General features: G+C 35.6%; 1 protein-coding gene across 4 annotated transcripts in view; it reads right to left on the bottom strand.

The window, feature by feature from the left end:
* CABCOCO1 (ciliary associated calcium binding coiled-coil 1) overlaps positions 1–18,342 on the bottom strand; it is a 168,468-nt gene that overhangs the window by 120,774 nt on the left and 29,352 nt on the right. For 2 of the 4 annotated variants that reach the window (XM_005900670.2, XM_070364531.1), the window contains exon 3: positions 12,551–12,720. In XM_005900670.2, the coding sequence (XP_005900732.1) occupies positions 12,551–12,720 (170 nt within the window). Of the gene's footprint in view, positions 1–12,550; positions 12,721–14,456; positions 14,524–14,660; positions 14,739–18,342 lie in introns of all 4 variants that reach the window. The other 2 variants (XM_070364530.1, XM_070364532.1) reach the window with 2 other exon arrangements.

The following is an 18,342-nucleotide window of genomic DNA, read 5'->3' on the forward strand; positions in this document are numbered from 1 at the left end:
AAATATTGTAGTTTCAGCTTTAGTATGAGCCTTTGCAATGAATATTCCGGACTGATTCCCTTTAGGATTGACTGGTTGGATATCCTTGCCGTCCAAGGGACTCTCAAGAGCCTTTTCCAACACCACAGTTCAAAAGCATCAATTTTTTGGCACTCAGCTTTCTTTACAGTCCAACTCTCACATCCATACATGACTACTGGAAAAACCAGAGCTTTGACTAGATGGACTTTTGTTGGCAAAGTAATGTCTCTGTTTTTTAATATGCTGTCTAGGTTGGTCATAACTTTTCTCCCAAGGAGTAAGTGTCTTTTAATTTCATGGTTGCAGGCACCATCTGCAGTGATTTTAGAGCCCCCCAAAATAAAGTCTCTCACTGTTTCCCCATCTATTTCCCATGAAGTGATGGTACTAGATGCCATCTTCTTAGTTTTCTGAATGCTGAGCTTTAAGCCAACTTTTTCACTCTCCTCTTTCACTTTAATCAAGAGGCTCTTTAGTTCTTCTTTGGTTTCTGCCATAAGAGATGGGAATACCAGACCATCTGACCTGCCTCTTGAGAAACCTATATGCAGGTCAGGAAGCAACAGTTAGAACTGGACATAGAACAACAGACTGGTTCCAAAGAGGAAAAGGAGTACGGCAAGGCTGTCTATTGTCACCCTGCTTGTTTAACTTATATGCTGAGTACTTCATGAGAAATGCTGGGCTGGAGGAAGCACAAGCTGGAATCAAGATTGCCGGGAGAAATATCAATAACCTCAAGTACGCAGATGACACCACCCTTATGGCAGAAAGTGAAGAGGAACTAAAAAGCCTCTTGATGAAAGTGAAGAGGGAGAGTGAAAAAGTTGGCTTAAAGCTCAACATTCAGAAAATGAAGATCATGGCATCTGGTCCCATCACTTCATGGGAAATAGATGGGGAAACAGTGGAAACATTGGCTGACTTTATTTTTGGGAGCTCCAAAATCACTGCAGATGGTGATTTCAGCCATGAAATTAAAAGACACTTACTCCTTGGAAGGAAAGTTATGACCAACCTAGATAGCATATTCAAAAGCAGAGACATTGTTTTGCCAACAAAGGTCCATCTAGTCAAGGCTATGGTTTTTCCAGTAGTCATGTATGGATGTGAGAGTTGGACTGTGAAGAAAGCTGAGCACCGAAGAATTGATGCTTTTGAACTGTGGTGTTGGAGAAGACTCTTGAGAGTCCCTTGGACTGCAAGGAGATCCAACCAGTCCATCCTAAAGGAGGTCAGTCCTGGGTGTTCATTGGAAGGACTGATGCTAAAGCTGAAACTCCAGTACTTTGGCCACCTCATGCAAAGAGTTGACTCACTGGAAAAGACTCTGATGCTGGGAGGGATTAGGGGCAGGAGAAGGCAACAGCAGAGGATGAGATGGCTGATGCCATCACCGACTCGATGGACGTGAGTTTGAGTAACTCTGGGAGTTGGTGATGGACAGGGAGGCCTGGCGTGCTGCAATTCATGGGGCTGCAAAGAGTCGGACATGACTGAGCGACTGAACTGAACTGAACTGATAAGGGTGGTGTCATCTACATATCTGAGGTTACTGATATTTCTCCTGGCAATCTTGATTCCAGCTTGTGCTTCTTCCAGCCCAGCGTTTCTCATGATGTACTCTGCATATAAGTTAAATAAGCAGGGTGACAATATACAGCCTTGACGTACTCCTTTTCCTATTTGGAACCAGTCTGTTGTTCCATGTCCAGTTCTAACTGTTGCTTCCTGACCTGCATACAGGTTTCTCAAGAGGCAGGTCAGGTGGTCTGGTATTCGCATCTCTTTAAGAATTTTCCATAGATTATTGTGATCCACACAGTAAAAGGCTTTGGCATAGTCAATAAAGCAGAAATAGATGTTTTTCTGGAACTCTCTTGCTTTTTCGATGATCCAACAGATGTTGGCAACTTGATCTCTGGTTCCTCTGCCTTTTCTAAATCCAGCTTGTACATCTGGAAGCTCTTAGTTCAGGTACTGTAGAACCTAGTGAGAAGGATTTTGAGCATAATCTTGCTGGCACATGACATGAGTACAATTGTATGGTAATTTGAACATTCTTTGGCATTGCCTTTCTTTGGGATTGGAATGAAAACTGACCTTTTCCAGTCCTGTGGCCACTGCTTTTTCTAAATTTACTGGCATATTGAGTACAGCACATTAACAGCATCATCTTTTAGGATTTCAAATAGTTCAGCTGGAACTCCATCACCTCCACTAACTTTGTTTGTAGTAATGCTTCCTAAGACCCACTTGACTTCACACTACAGGATGTCTGGCTCTAGTGAGTGATTACACCATCCTGGTTGTCTGGGTCACTAAGAGCTTTTTTGTAGAGTTCCGCTGTGTATTCTTGCCACCTTTTCTTAATCCTTTCTGCTTCTGCTAGGTCCTTGCCATTTTTGTCCTTTATTGTGCCTATCTTTGCATGAAAGATTCCCTTGGTATCTCCAATTTTCTTAAAGAGATCTCTCGTCTTTCCCATTCTGCTTTCTTCCTCTATTTCTTTGCATTGTTGACTTAAGAAGGCTTTCTTATCTCTCCTTGCTGTTCTCTGGAACTCTGCATTCAATTTGGAATATCTTTCCCTTTCTCCTTTGCCTTTTGCTTCTCTTCTTTTCTCAGCTACAAATAAGGAATCCTCAGACAACCACTTTGCTTTATTGTATTTCTTTTGGTTTTGCATTGCATTGTTTTTGGTTACCACCTCTGGTACAACGTTATGAACCTCCGTTCATAGTTCTTCAGTGACTCTCTATCAGATGTAGTCCTTTGTTTCTATTTGTCACTTCCACTGTATAATCATAAGGGATTCATTTAGGTCCTACCCGAATGGCCTAGTGGTTTTCCCTATTTTCTTCAATTTAAGCCTGAATTTTGCAATAAGGAGCTGATTATCTAGAAACAGTCAGCTCCAGATCTTGTTTTTGCTGACTGTATAGAGGTTTTCTGTCTTAGGATGCATAGAATGTAGTCAATCTGATTTCAGTACTTACCATCTGGTGATGTCCATGTGTAGAGTTGTCTCTTGTGTTGTTGGAAGAGTACTGTGCTGTGCTGTGCTGTGAACAGTACGTTCTCTTGGCAAAACTGTCAGCCTCTGCCCTGATTCATTTTGTACTACAAGGCCAAACTTGCCTGTTATTCCAGGTAACTCCTGATTTCCTACTTTTGTATTCCAGTCCCCTGTGATGAAAAGGACATCTTTTGTGTGTGTTAGATCTAGGAGGTCTTGTAGGTCTTCATAAATAACAGTTCAAAAAAATAAATAAATAAACAACAGTTCAACTTCAGCATTACTGGTTGCACCACAGATTTGGATTACTGTGATGTTGAATGGTTTGCCTTAGAAACGAACTGAGATCATCCTGCCATTTTTGAGATTGCACCCAAGTACTGTATTTTAAACTCTTTTGTTGACTATGAGGCCTATTCCATCCTTTCTAAGGAATTCTTGCCCACAGTAGTAGATATGGTCATCTGAATTAAATTTGCCTATCCCATCCGTTTTCATTCACTGATTCCTAAAAGGTCCATGTTCACTCTTGCCATCTCCTGTTTGACCACATCCAATTTACGTTGATTCATGGATTTAACATTCCAGGTTCCTATGCAATATTTTTCTTTACAGCACTGGATTTCACTTTTACCCCCAGATATAAACACTACTGGGCATCCTTTTGGCTATGGCCCAGCCTCTTCATTCTTTCTGTAGCTATTTCTCTGCTCTTCCCCAGTAGTATACTGGACACCTACCAACCTGGGAGGTTCATCTTTCAGTTACATATTTTTGCCTTTTCATACTGTTCATGGGGTTCTCAAGGCAAGAATACTCAAATGGTCTGTCATTCCCTTCTCCAGTGGACCATGTTTTGTCAGGCCCTAACTAGCAGGGACATGGCCTTCAGCTGCTCAAGGTAGCTGGATTACATGCATGGTGCCCCGGCTGGCCTGCGGTCCCACTGTTATCCTCCTTGAGCGTTTAAACTGTCACTAGCCATCCAGTGTCAGTCAATGTGCAGTCAGGGGATCGAGGCAAAGGCGACACTGGAATGACTGGTAAGTGGGTCGGAGGAAGGCTGGAGCCAATGTTGAAGGATTCCCAGGAGCAGAGGGCACCCCAGCATCATGGCTGCCACTGGCCACTTGGAACCAACCTGCTGCCCAGGAGCTGCTGTCCACCATGGAGCTGATGTACCGCCCAGGAGCTGCTGTCCACCAATGGAGCTGATGTGCCGCCCAGGAGCCGCTGTCTGCTGTGGAGCCACTGTCTACTCTGGAGCCGATCAGCCACCTTGGAGTGAACAGTACCCAGGCCTCTCCACTGCTGGTGGTTGTCCTGGGGCCAATCTATCACTACCCTGCTCCCATCTCCATCTCTGGAGTGATCTTTGTGAAGCCACTTCCCAGGCCACCAACACCACTTCAGGTTGCCAAAGCCATGTTATCCCATGGCCATTTGTAGGTAGTTAATTACTTATTCAAGCATTAATTCATTTATTCCAATTATTTATTCAATCATTAATTTTCATCAGCATGGATTCATGGAAGTTAATTTCATACTTTGGATTATAATTCAATACTATGCTATCTTGTTCAATTTGTTCTGTGGATATTGGGAGCTTTTTCAGTTGGCTTCTCCATTCTTTGGGCATACTCCCATCATTCTTATTTCTAAGCACTTTTTTCTGGCCACTACAAGATGCCCCACGCTCACCTTTTATGTTCCCTGCTCTAGGTCTACCATCAGCCATTTTTCTAAGGAGCCCTGGTTCCTTTCATTTGAAAATGAAATTATAAACCAAGGCCTGAGTCCTGGGTGGTACGCTCACTGCTATTGGATATCATTGCTTTTCGGCCCTATTTGTGAATAGAGCTGAGAAGTTTATGAATATATGTTTACACTGAACTCTACAACTATTCATCTGTATATTTCTTATGTTAAACAAGAGTTCACACCAATATTTTCAATTGATGTTTCTAATTTTTTGCTGTTTCAAACATTACTGCAACTAATGACACTACATATATGTCAGGCTATGTGTGTGCCAGTGAATATGCACGATAAGTTCCCAAAAGTTGAATTGCTGGGAAGAGTCAATACATTTGTCAAAGAGATAATACATCTGTAAATTTGATAGACAGCTGCTAACCTACATTCCATAATGGGGCTCTTACTTCCATCAGCAACACAAGAGAGTACTTGTTTTCTTACAGCTTTGACAGCTGAAAATGCTACCAAAGTTTTACAGTTTTGTCAATTTGATATATGACAAATAACATTTTTGTGTAGTTTTAATTAACGTTTTTCTTATCTTTAAGACTGAGCTTTTCATTTATTTAAGAATCATTTGTATTTATTTAGTCATAGCCTTGGTATACTCTTCTATTGCGCTATTGGTCTTTTTCTTCTTGCTTTTGTATGCTCTTTTTTATATTATAGAATTTGTTTGTTGATGTCTGAGATGCAATGTTTACCCCAGGTTCTAATTTTTATTTTGGTATTTTTCCATTGCAGACTTTTGACTTTTATAAATGAAATTTATATCAAATATATATCAAATTTTATCTTTATGGCTTCAATTTTGAAGTATAAAGATCTTCCCCATCCAAGGTTATAAATAAATTAAACCATGTTTTTCTCTAATATTTTTAAGCCTTCACTTAATTTAAAATTAAGCATTTGATTCACTGGGAATGTATTCTGGTTTATATTAACAGACAGACACAGGTTTGAATCCAATTTCATTTTATTTTTTTCTTGATGGATACTGTTGTCCTAATATTATTTATTGAATAATTTATCTTTCCATTACAGATTTGAAATGTCATTTTACTGAATACTGAATTCTATTGGTTAAATTGCTGTTCCTTTGGTCTGTCTATCTAGTGATTCACCACTGTGTTCAAATACTTGAGGTTTTCTGTTACTAAACTACAGAAGTACTACTACTACTAAGATATGCTATAGCTTATTACATTTTCTGAAGACAGTTTTTCTGGCAATTCGTCCTGTTTATTTTCCATATTTTGTTAGAATCATCTTGCCTAGAAACTCACTCCTAGACAAAAATATTAACAAAATACTGTTGGCATTTTTATTGGAATATTAATGCTATAAATTAACTTGATAAGACTTCACATCTTTATGATGTTGAGTCTTTTAAAGAATGTTGTAAGTTTTTCCAAATGTTAAAAGCCTCCTGTGTGACTTTAAAAATGCTCTGAAGTTTTCTTCATATAGGGCCTGCACATTGCCTTTTTAAAGCTTATTCCTGCTTAGTCTTTTATTGTTGTTGTTAGAGCACATATTTTCCTTGCACTAAATATTTTATACATTTTATGTTTTTATACATAAATATTTATGTACAAATATTTTTATACATAAATATTTTTTAACACCATGATACAGTAAAATTCACTTTCCCTTTTGGTGCACAGTTCTAGAAAGTTAAATGCTTGGATAGCCCATGTAACCATCAGGATACAGAAAAGGTACATCACTTCCAAAAGCTCCCTCATACTATCTTTTTATGTCCTCTCAACACTTCAACCTCTGGCAAACACTGATTTGTTCTCCACTGCTATCGTGATTCGTTGAGAATTTCCCATAGATGTAATCATACAGAATACAATCTTTTAAGACTGACTTCTTTAACTCAGTATGATGCTATTGAGACTCATTCAAATTGTATCATGCCTCAACTACTTTAACTGCTGAGTAGTGTTCCACTGTATGGATATACAATAGTTTATTTACCTGTTTATCCACTGATAGACATTTGAATTTGTTTTTACTTTTCAGCACTTACGAACAGAGCTGCTAGACAACATTCATGTGCAGGTTTTTGTGTGAATATATGATTTTCATTCTTTGGAGTAATGAAAGTAATGAATGTTTCTTTAGAGAGGGATGAATGGGATATAATTTTCTAAGAAACTGCCAAATATTGTACAGAGTGGCTGTGCCATTTTGTATCTCCACAAGCAAAGAACAAGAGTTCCAGATGCTCTGAATCCTTGTCAGCACTTGATATTGTCAGTATTTTTGATTTTATCCATTCTAACAGATGTGTAATGGTATCACAATGGTTTTATTACATTTCCCTAAAGACGTTGAGCTTCTTTTCAGGAGTTTATTTGCTATCTTTATATATCTTCTTTGGTGAAGCATCTGTTCAGATTCTTTCCCATTTTTTTTAGAAAAAGGTAAACTTTATTTTGTAAAAGATTTGCATTTATAGAAAAATTACAAAAATAATATTGAGAGTTCTTGCTAACCCTCCACACAGTATATTTTATTTTTAATATCAAACATTATCATGGTACATTTATTACTACTAATAAACCAAATTTAAACATTACAATGAGCTTCGCTGGTGGCTCAGACGGTAAAGCATCTGTCTACAATGTGGGAGACCTGGGTTCAATTTCTGGGTCGGGAAGATCTCCTGGAGAAGGAAATGGCAACCCACTCTAGTATTCTTGCCTGGAAAACCCCATGGATGGAGGAACCTGGTAGGCTAGAGTCCATGGGGTAGCAAAGAGTTGGACACGACTGAGCGACTTCACACACAAACATTACAATGAACTAAAGCCCTTATTTTATTAATTTCCATAATTTTTACTTAATATTCCAGGACATCATCCAGGACACCAACTACATTTGGTTGTCATGCCCCTTAGGTCCCCCTAGATTGTTTCTCTGACTTTTCTTATTTGTAATAACCTTGTCAGCTTGGAAAGGACCAGTCAAATATTTTTGTACAATGTTCCTCAATTTAGTTTGCCTGATGGTTAAACAGAAGTTATGGGTTTTTGATGGCTTTGTCCATTTCTAATAGAATTTTTTAACTTATTGCTGTGTTCTGACAGTTCTTCATGCATTACAGATACAAGCCCTTTTTTAGATATGTGATTTGCAAATATATTTTTCCCCGTCTGCAACTTTTCATTCTTTTAACAATGACTTTCATAAAACAAAAATTTTAAAATCTGATTAAGTTCAATTTATAAATTTTTCTTTCACAGGTACTGTTTTGGGGTTCACATCTAAGAACGTCTCAATAACCCAAGGTCATAAAGATTTTCTCTTGTTTTATTCTAAAAGATTTATAGTTTTATATTTCAAGTTTATAACAATTAGAGTTAACTCGTATCAAGTGAAAAGTTTAAGCTGAAGTGCACTCTTTTCAATATAGATGAGCAGTTGTTTCAATACATTTATTGAAAAGGAGACTTGGTTCCACTGAATTACTTTTGCATAGTTATCAAAAAGTCAGATGATCATTTTTCTATTTCTGAATTCTGTCTTCTGTTTCATTGATACATGTGTTTATCCCTTCACTAATTCCACACTGACTTCATTACTATAACTATATAGTAATTCTTAAACTGAGTGTTAAGCCTTATGCAACTTTACTCTTATTTTTCAAAAAATTTTTAGTTGTTTTAGCTCCTTGGCCTTTCCATATAAATTTTAAAATCAGTGAGTATGTCTAGAAAAAATCCTGCTGGCATTTGGATTGATACTACATTAAATCTACGTATCAATTTGGGAAGACATCTTTATCGTGGAGATTTCTAATCCAAGAACACAGTATATTTTTTCAATTGTTTAGGTTTTAATTTTATCATCATTTTGTAGTTTTTAGCATATAGATTGTGCATATTTTGTTAGATTTATACTTCTGTATCAATACTTCTATCATTTTTTGAGTTATTATAAATGAAATTGTTTGTTAAAAATTTGGTATCTAATACACATTGCTAGTATATTGAAATACAACTGACTTTTGTGTTTTGACCTTCTTCCTGCAACATTGCTAAATTCATTAGTTCTAGGAATTTTTTTGATTCTGTGGAATTTGCTATATAAAGAATCATTTCATCTGACAACAGGCACTGTATAATTCCCTCCTTTCCAGGCTGCCTGTATTTTATTTCTTTTTCTCACTATACTGCACTTATTGCTAAGTCTCCAATTCTTATGTTGAATAGGAGGTAAGACCAGACATTCTTACCTTGATCCTGATCTTACAAGGAAAGAATTTTGCTTTTCACCACTAAGTATGATGGTGGCTTTTTGGTAGATGTCTTTTATAAGGTTGACAAAAATCATATCTTTTCTGAACTTTCTGACTTTAAAAATAATGAATGGGTGTTGTACTTAGTCAAATGCTATCTTTGCATCCATTTACATGATCATGTGCTCTTTTCTTCTTTCAATTTTTTACATGAATCACATTTTCAACACCAAACCATTCAGCATTGAATTTCTGATATAAAGCCCAACTGGTCATCTATATTATTTTTTTATGACTTGCCTGATTAATTCTGACAATATTTTGTTGAGATGCTTTTATGTTCATTAGGGACATTGCTCTGTAATTTCTTCTCCTCCTTTTACTCCTACTTCCCCCCCACCTTTCCTCAACTTTTTCTTCTTTTCCCTTTCTCCTCACCCCTCCTTCTTCTCTTTGTCAGGTTTGGTATGAAGATAATTTTAGCCTCAAAAAATGAGTTACAAAGAGTTCTTTCCTCTGTTATTTCTGGAAGATGTCATATATAGTTGGTGGTATTTCTTCATTAAATGTTTAACAGAATTTTCCAGTAGAAACATCTGGGCCTGAAGAATTTTTTCCAATAGTTCTTAGCAACAAATTCAATTTTTTCAATAGTGATGGGACTATCAAGATATCTACTTCATCTGGTGAATTTTATTAGTTTGAGGTTTTTGAAAACTGGTCAGTTACTTTTGTTTTCTAATGTACATATAATTAATATTCTCTTATTATTCTGTTAATGTCTGCACAGTCTTTAGTGATATCCTTTTTTATACTTGATAATAATAACCTGTACCTGCCATCTTTTTTCTTAGTCAGTTTTGCTTCATGTTTATCAATTTTGATCTTATCAAAGATCCAGATTTTTGTTTCACTGATTTTCTCTATTGGTTTTCCATTTTTAATTTCATTGACTTCTGTTTATTATTTATTTCTTTTCTCCTTGATCCATGCTCTATTCATTTACTTAAAAATCTTTTCTAATATCTGTTGAGGCTTTCTCTTTGACTCATGGACTATTAAGAATTGTGCTGTTCAATATCCAAGTGTTTGGAGATTTCCCTTACATGTTTCTGTTGTTAACTGTTTAATTCCATGATGGTCAGAAAATATATTTGTATGGTTTCAATTAAACTTAAGGTTGTTACATGACCCAGGATATGGTCCACCTTGATGAATGTGCCATACACACTTGAAAGCATGACTATTCTGTTGTTTTGGGGTATACTGTTCTGTAAATGGCAATTAGATCCAGACAGTTGATGTTTTTCTTTTGGTTTACCTTATTTGTGACCTAGTCAGCCTCTTGAATTTACAGGTCTATGTCTTCTGATAAATTTGGGATGTTTTCAACTACTGCTTTTTCAAATGCTTGTTTACTGCTGTACTCTTTCTCCTATCCTTTTGGGACTCTGAATGATATGTGTATTAGAACTTCCATTGTCCATAGGTCCTTGAGGTTTTGTTCATTTGTTTATCAATCTTTTTTTAATTTTTTCTCTGTATTGCACAGATTGGATAATTTCTATTGCTCTTCCATCTTTAAGTTCACTGATTTTTCCTTTGTCTCCATTCTGTTATTGATTCCATTCAGTGAGATTTTAATTTTGGTCATTGTACAATTTGGTTCTAAAATTTTGTTTCTTGATTATACCTTCTGTTTCTTTCATGATTCTTTATATTTTAACGTTTATTTCAACAATGTTCACAACAGTTCTTTTAAGCTCTTGTAGCTGTTTTGAAGTCTTTGTCATCTAATCTCAATATCCATTTCATCTTATTGTTAGTATCTAGTTACTAATATTTTCCATACAGGATGAGATCCACACAGTTCTTTGTCTGCCTAGTAATTTTGACAATAGTATTCAAATAATATTATTTCTATTTCGAGACCTGTAGTACTCAAAGATTCCACAAATATTTGTGTCATGAGGGAAAAAACAGCCAAAGTCTGTTTTTGTGATGATTTACTAAGAATTCTTTTTTGGAAGATTATAGTTCAACAACTGACACTGAAACAATGTTATATTATTTATCAGGACTCTTAATAATAAAATAGTACTGAAAAGACTGAATTCTCAAAACTAACTACCTAAGACTTCAGTTTTTGTTTTAGTTTTATATTAAGTACAGAATAATCTGAAATCAGTCAATTAATATCATACAATATTTCTCATTGTCAAATATAATTATTTTTTTCTTCTATTGGTACATTATTAGTGTTTAACATGGCACCACATACCTAAGTAAAGAAAAAATGAAATTCTCCTATTTGCAGAGAAGGAAAAATATGGATTTTTCTTCCTCACATACAAAAAACTACCAATTCTTCCCTTGTTAAGAGTGATGAGGAGCAGGAAGAAAACATAAGGTGTGAGTGATTCCTCAATTAATTTTGCTAACACAGTATTTCCCCTGCTTCTGAACAGTTAGAAAATGATACAAGGAACAAAATAAGCTTTGTGTGACAAAAGTCCTCCATTAATTTTAGTAGGACAATGGTGACAATACTTTAGGGGTAGAAAGGTCTTCTACCTCCCCAAATTTTTTAAAAAAGAAACTAAAAACAAGCAAATAATCAAAAGAAGAGACAAAATGGAAGGAGGAGGAAATGAAGGAAGGAAGGAAGCAAAGCTGCCTCCCGTAGACACAAGCAGGTCTTTCAGTGGAGTTAGAAATATCTTGACATTTATTGTGTTCATGGTCTTTTGATTACACAGTAAGATTCATGTTCCTGTTCTGCCACTTACCAACTATGCACCTTGGACCGCTTGCTCAACTGTGATATAGGGGTTATGATACCTCCCCTGCAGTTGTTCTGCATTTTACAATCTATGTTGAAGATTGGAACCAAATATACTGCCTAGGACAAAGTTGGCAATAAGTAATGATAGATTTCCTTCTTTTCCTCCTTCCAAGAAAGTAACTCTGTTTATTCTCAAACAAAAGTCATCACATTTAAAACTGCTCCAAGGAAGAATTTCCAAATTTCCGTAGTAACTCATTTCAGTAAATTAAAAAACTCACAAAATCTAAGTGTATGGGACTAATGTCTATTTCATGGGGCTTTGATACTGACCAAAGTACCTCCTCTTAACAGCAAACCTGATATTACAGTAATATTTAAATGTAAGATAAGATGAAAACAGCTCAAACAATAAAAAATATCTAGGTAAATCTGAACTACTTGACATTTTTGGGATGATGACACTGATGAGATTCCAAAATTAAAGTAATATATCTGGCAAATTCATTATTAAGAGAACATTAACCTTATTAAGTATTAACACTTTACAACTTAATGAAGTTATGAAGTATATTCTTTCTATATATACCCAAGGAAAAAACATAATTTTCATTGTAGGATTTACAATAAAATTAGGAGCTTTTGCTTGAGAAAATTCATTTAGACAGTGGACTAAATTTTCTTTTCTTAAAAAAAGAAAAAGTAATGTACTTACTTCTAAGATTATGAAGTAGCATATCTAGTAAAGTCATAAATTTTGAATATTGAATAACAGAGAAGTCCATTCCTTTTGCCCACAAAAATCCAGATACATAATAATCTAGTAGACTGGCTTCCTTTAAACAGGTTTGAAGATTTTTGAAATTCAAAAACTTTTCTAGTTTCCTGTAACAAGAAAAATCCAGATATTAAAATTGATTAAACATTGACAGTTCCTTTTCTAAGTTTTGAAAACAGATACTATTCTTTAATGAAGATTCTATAATGCTCATAATCTAAAAAATCTATGATTATATCAACATCCTAAATTCAAAACAGCATTCAAAAGAGAGAGCACATGAAAATTCTTATTATTCTTTTTTTTCCACTTCCTCTTTCTTCTTCTTCTAAATTTCTCTCCTCTCTTTTTTTTTTAATTGGAGGAAAACTGCTTTCCAATGTTGTGTTGGTTTCTGCCATAGAATATGTGAATCAGCCATAATTATACATATTTCTTCTCTTGAGCCTCCCTTCCCTTCTCTCATACCACCCCTGTAGGTCATCACAGAGCATCAGGCTGGGCTCCCTGTGTTATACAGCAACTTCTCACCAGCTGCTCATATGTTGATGCTACTTTCTCCATTCATCCCACTCTTTCTCTCCCTTTCCCACCATGTTTACAAGTCCATTCTCTACATCTGTGTCTCCATTCCTTCTCTGCAAATAAGTTCATTGATACTGTTTTTCTAGATTCCTTATATATGGGTTAATATATTAATTTGTTTTTCTCTTTCTGATTTACTTCACTCTGTAAGCTGTAGGTTCACCCACCTCACTAGAACTGACTCAAATTCATTTTTTATAGCTGGGTACTATTCCATTGTATATATATACCACATCTTCTTTATCCATTCACCAGTCGATGGACATTTAGGTTGCTTCCAGGTCCTGGCTATTGTAAATAGTGCTGCAATGAACACTGCAGTACATATGCCTTTTAGGACTGTTTTATCAGGGAATATGCCCAGTAGTGGGGCTGCTGGGTCATATGGTATATTTAGTCCTAGTTTTTTTAAGGAATCTCCGTACTTTTCTTCATAATGGCTATATCAGTTTACATTCCCACCAACAGTTGTCGGGAGGTTCCTTTTTCTCTTATTTATCTCTGAAGTAAAATGTCATAACTTTTTATTTTCTTTCAAATTCAATGTCTTTTTCCATTTATACAATCAAGTTTCTTTTACTTCTAGCAGTGTTCTGGAACTGGATTGTTAAATATTTATTGTTTTCTTTTTTAAGAATTCCAATTATGTATGTTTTACTCATTTTTTCTAATACTGTAATTTTCTTTATCTTCAAAAAATTTTAAATCAATTTCCTTTTCATTTTATATGCTTTTCTCATTACTGTCTTCTATGTCCCTTGTATTTTCAGCATTGTTAATTCTCCCTTGGGCTACTTATAAATTTCACTTCTGTGAGATTGCTCCTTCTCTACTTTTTTTTAAAAAAAGTTTCATCACCTTTTATTTCTTTTTATCTCTACCTTGATTTTTTTGTATCTCTGTCTTATGTTCTTGTGATTACTTCACAAGAGTTCTTATTCTTAATTCATGATAAATATTTGAGCTTTTTTTTTGTCTGTTCATGGCCATATTTTTCTCGTGTACTTCCTTTGCCTGACATTTCTTTTTCCTATTCTTCATTTTTATCCTCGCAATGTCTTTGTATGTATACTCCTAGTTTAATGCTCAAACCTGGTCATATTACAAGCTATTTTCTATATGAAATAAGTTTATGTCAATTATTTTACTTTTTAGGGTTTATTCAATTAGTGGGAAAAATGAAAGATACACAATAAGTTCTCCTTATACCACATAAATAATCTATTTCTTATAGATATAGGAAGTATCTGCTCCAAACCTTATAATATAGTCCTGCTGTTGCAAACAAGTGTTCTTGGAATGGCACTTCAGGGTTTTCACTTCACCTGGGAGAATAAGTATATTTTTAAAACTCATTCTCAGATCTTCAACTATGTGATCCTCCTTGTACTTTTCCCCACACTTCTGCTAGATCTACCATGTTTCTGGCTGGATCTACCATGTTTCTGGCAGTAATACTCACATTTTGCAGTCTGGACTTTCATTCTCCCTGTTAGTACAGAGATGGAATTGGTATTTCCTTGATGCTTATATGTGATTTCTGAGGGAGAAAGAGAGTGTGTGTGTGTGTCTGTGTGACAACTTTATACAGCTATTGAAAAAAAAAGATAGCCCTTATTATTTATAATATTGAAATAAATTATATGATCAGAATAATGAATACAGCAAGATTAAACAAGTTTGGGAAAAAATAAAGCTGATGTTATGTTTAACACACTCTCATCCAACTCAGAAACATTTCATTTACAGTGGTATCAGAGTAGACCCCAATCCCCAAAGTGAGATCTGAGTCTTTTCACAGTAATCATAGCTCCCTTCTCATAATGCTATATAATGCCTTTCTGTATATGGCATTCTTTATAATTATTGACCTACAGTGGGTACTGTCCTAAATTGTTCTAGTTAATGCATAACTAAAGGTAAGGTTAATTTTCTTCTGTGAAACAAAAATCAAAAGCATAAATAAGTAGCTTTGACTGCTACTGGCAGCTGTTTTAGAAAAATCAGTCCCAAGATTAAGCCTTACTTCCTGATAATTTTGAGGACTTGAGTCAACCAACACTGTAGTCACTCTCTCTCTCAATGTCCCATTATGTGATAGTTTACACACACAAATATGTGTCAGTTCAGTTCAGTCGCTCAGTTGTGTCCGACTCTTTGTGACCCCATGAACTGCAGCACGCCAGGCCTCCCTGTCCATCACCAACTCCCGGAGTTCACTCAGACTCATGTCCATCGAGTCAGTGATGCCATCCAGCCTTCTCATATGTGTACATGTGCATAAACTTTATTTTTAAGACAATACAATCAGTATGTTACAAGAAAATAAAAGCATGCACAACTGATACATTTTGTCAAGCAGAGAAATTAAATGATAGATGCAGAAAAGAACGGGCAGGCACTCTGGGGAGGGAGGTTATCTTACTAGCCAGCCATCTTGCATTTGCATTGGATCTCAGTCAGCAAGATTCATTTTTCAATGTTTATAGTACCACTTAGTCTTAGGTGAAAAGCAGTAAGAAAACTTCCATAGTAGTAAAAACTTGTGGTATTTTACTAGAATCAATAAACAGGCCAAGAAACAGGTAGAAGACAAAGAAACAGACCAAATATATATGGAAACAGGAATATGAGAGGTAATATTTCAAAATCAGTAAGGGAAGTACGAATTATTCAAGAATGATGCTAGTTTATTCCAACAGAAATTAAAAAGTTAAAAAAAAGATGCTGGCAGCACTAGCTAGCCACATAGAAAATAAAACAATACTTTAACCAATACATGGATTAACTAAAACAAACCCAGTAGCATTTTATTCTGAATTATATCCTTAAAGCTTTGGTTTTTTGTGGGAAGAGGGGAAATTTACAATAAGAGTGTATTTGTTTAAGAAACAGTTTTTGAACAGCAACTTTTCTTATTTTCCTTGCTATCAAAGCTTTTATTTTATGAAGTTTAATTACTTCTCTGATTCACTATGCTGGATATATACTCTAACATCTAATTGCTATAATCTGCATTTTGAATGTTTTCATAAATTTTTTTCATTACTGACTTTATTTTCAGCAAGATACTGGATTTATTCTTTTTTTCCTTTATTTTTTATTGAAGGATAATTGCTTTACAGAATTTTGTTGTTTTCTGTCAAGTCTCAACATGAATCAGCCATAGGTATACATATGTCCCCTCTCTTTTGAACCTCATTCCCATCTCCCTCCCCATCCCACCCCTCTAGATGGATACAGAGCCCCTGTTTGAGTTTCCTGAAGCATATAACAAATTCCCCTTGGCTATCTATTTTACATATGGTAATGTAAGTTTCCATGTTACTCTCTCCATATATCTCACCCTCTCCTCCCCCTCCCCATGTCCTTAAGTCTATTCTCTATGTCTGTTTCTCCACTGCTGCTCTGCAAATAAATTATTCAGTATCATTTTTCTAGATTCCGTATATATGCATTAGAATAGGATATTTATCATTCTCTTTCTGACTCACTTCACTCGGCATAATAGGTTCTAGGTTAATCCTTCTTGTCAGAACTGACTCAAATGTGTGCCTTTTTATGGCTGAGTAATATTCCATTGTGTATATATACCACAACTTCTTTATCCATTCATCTGTCGATGGACATCGAGGTTGCTTCCATATTCTACCTATTGTAAATAGTGCTGCAATGAACAATGCAATATATGTATCTTTTAAAATTTTGATTTCATCAAGGTATACGCCCAGGAGTGAGATTGCTAGGTCATATTGTGGTTTTATTCCTAGTTTTCTAAGGAATCTGAACACCGTTGTCCATAGTGGCTGTATCAGTTTACATTCCCACCAACACTGCAAGAGCATTCCCTTTTCTCCACACCCTCTCCAGGATTTATTGTTTGTAGACTTTTTGATGATGGCCATTCTGACCAGTGTGAGGTGATATCTCATTGTAATTTTGATTTGCATTTCTCTAATAATGAGTGATGTTTAGCATCTTTTCATGTGTTTATTAGCCATCTGTATGTCTTCTTTGTATGTTTAAGTCCTTTTCCCACTTTTTGATTGGGTTGTTTGTTTTTCTGGCACTGAGTTGTATGAGCTGCTTGTATATTTTGGAAATTAATCCATTGTTAATTGTTTCATTTGCTATCATTTTCTCCTATTCTGAGGGTTGTCTTTTCACCTTGCTTAGAGTTTCCTTTGCTATGCAAAAGCTTTTAAGTTTCATCAGGTCCTACTTGTTTACTTCTGTTTTTATTTCAGTTACTCTAGGAGGTAATGTTGAAGAAACTAAAGTTGAATGGTTCTACGAAGACCTACAAGACCTTCTAGAACTAACACCAAAAAAAGATCCTTTTCATTATAGGGGACTGGAATGCAAAAGTAGGAAATCAAGAGATACCGGGAGTAACAGGCAAATTTGGCCTTGGAGTACAAAACGAAGCAGGGCAAAGGCTAACAGTTATACCAAGAGAACGCACTGGTCATAGCAAACACCCTCTTCCAACAACACAAGAGAAGACTCTACATATGGGCATCACCAGATGGTCAATACCAAAACAGATTGATTATATTCTTTGCAGCAAAAGATGCAGAAGCTCTATACAGTCAGTGAAAACAAGACTGGGAGCTGACTATGGCTCGGATCATGAACTCCATATCAACAAATTCAGACTTAAAATGAAGAAAGTAGGGAAAACCACTAACCATTCAGGAATGACATAAATCAAATCCCCTACAATTATACACTGAAAGTGACAAACAGATTCAAAGATTAGATCTGGTAGACAGAGTACCTGAAGAACTATGGACAAAGGTTCATGACATTGTACAGGAGGCTGTGATCAAGACCATCCTGAAGAAAAAGAATGTAAAAAGGCAAAATGGTAGTCCAAGGAGGCCTGACAAATAGCTGAGAAAAGAAAAGATGCGAAAGGCAAGGAGAAAAGAAAAGATATACCCATTTGAATGCAGAGTTCCAAAGAATAGCAAGGAAAGATAAGAAAGCCTGCCTCGCTGATTAATGCAAAGAAGTAGAGGAAAACAATAGAATGTGAAAGACTAGAGATGTCTTCAAAAAAATTAGAGATACCAAGGGAACATTTCATGCAAAGATGGGCATAATAAAGGAAAGAAATGTTATGGACCTAACAGAAGCAA

This window comes from Bos mutus, chromosome 28, assembly GCF_027580195.1.
Source record: "Bos mutus isolate GX-2022 chromosome 28, NWIPB_WYAK_1.1, whole genome shotgun sequence".
In the NCBI taxonomy this organism is placed as follows: Eukaryota; Metazoa; Chordata; class Mammalia; order Artiodactyla; family Bovidae; genus Bos; species Bos mutus.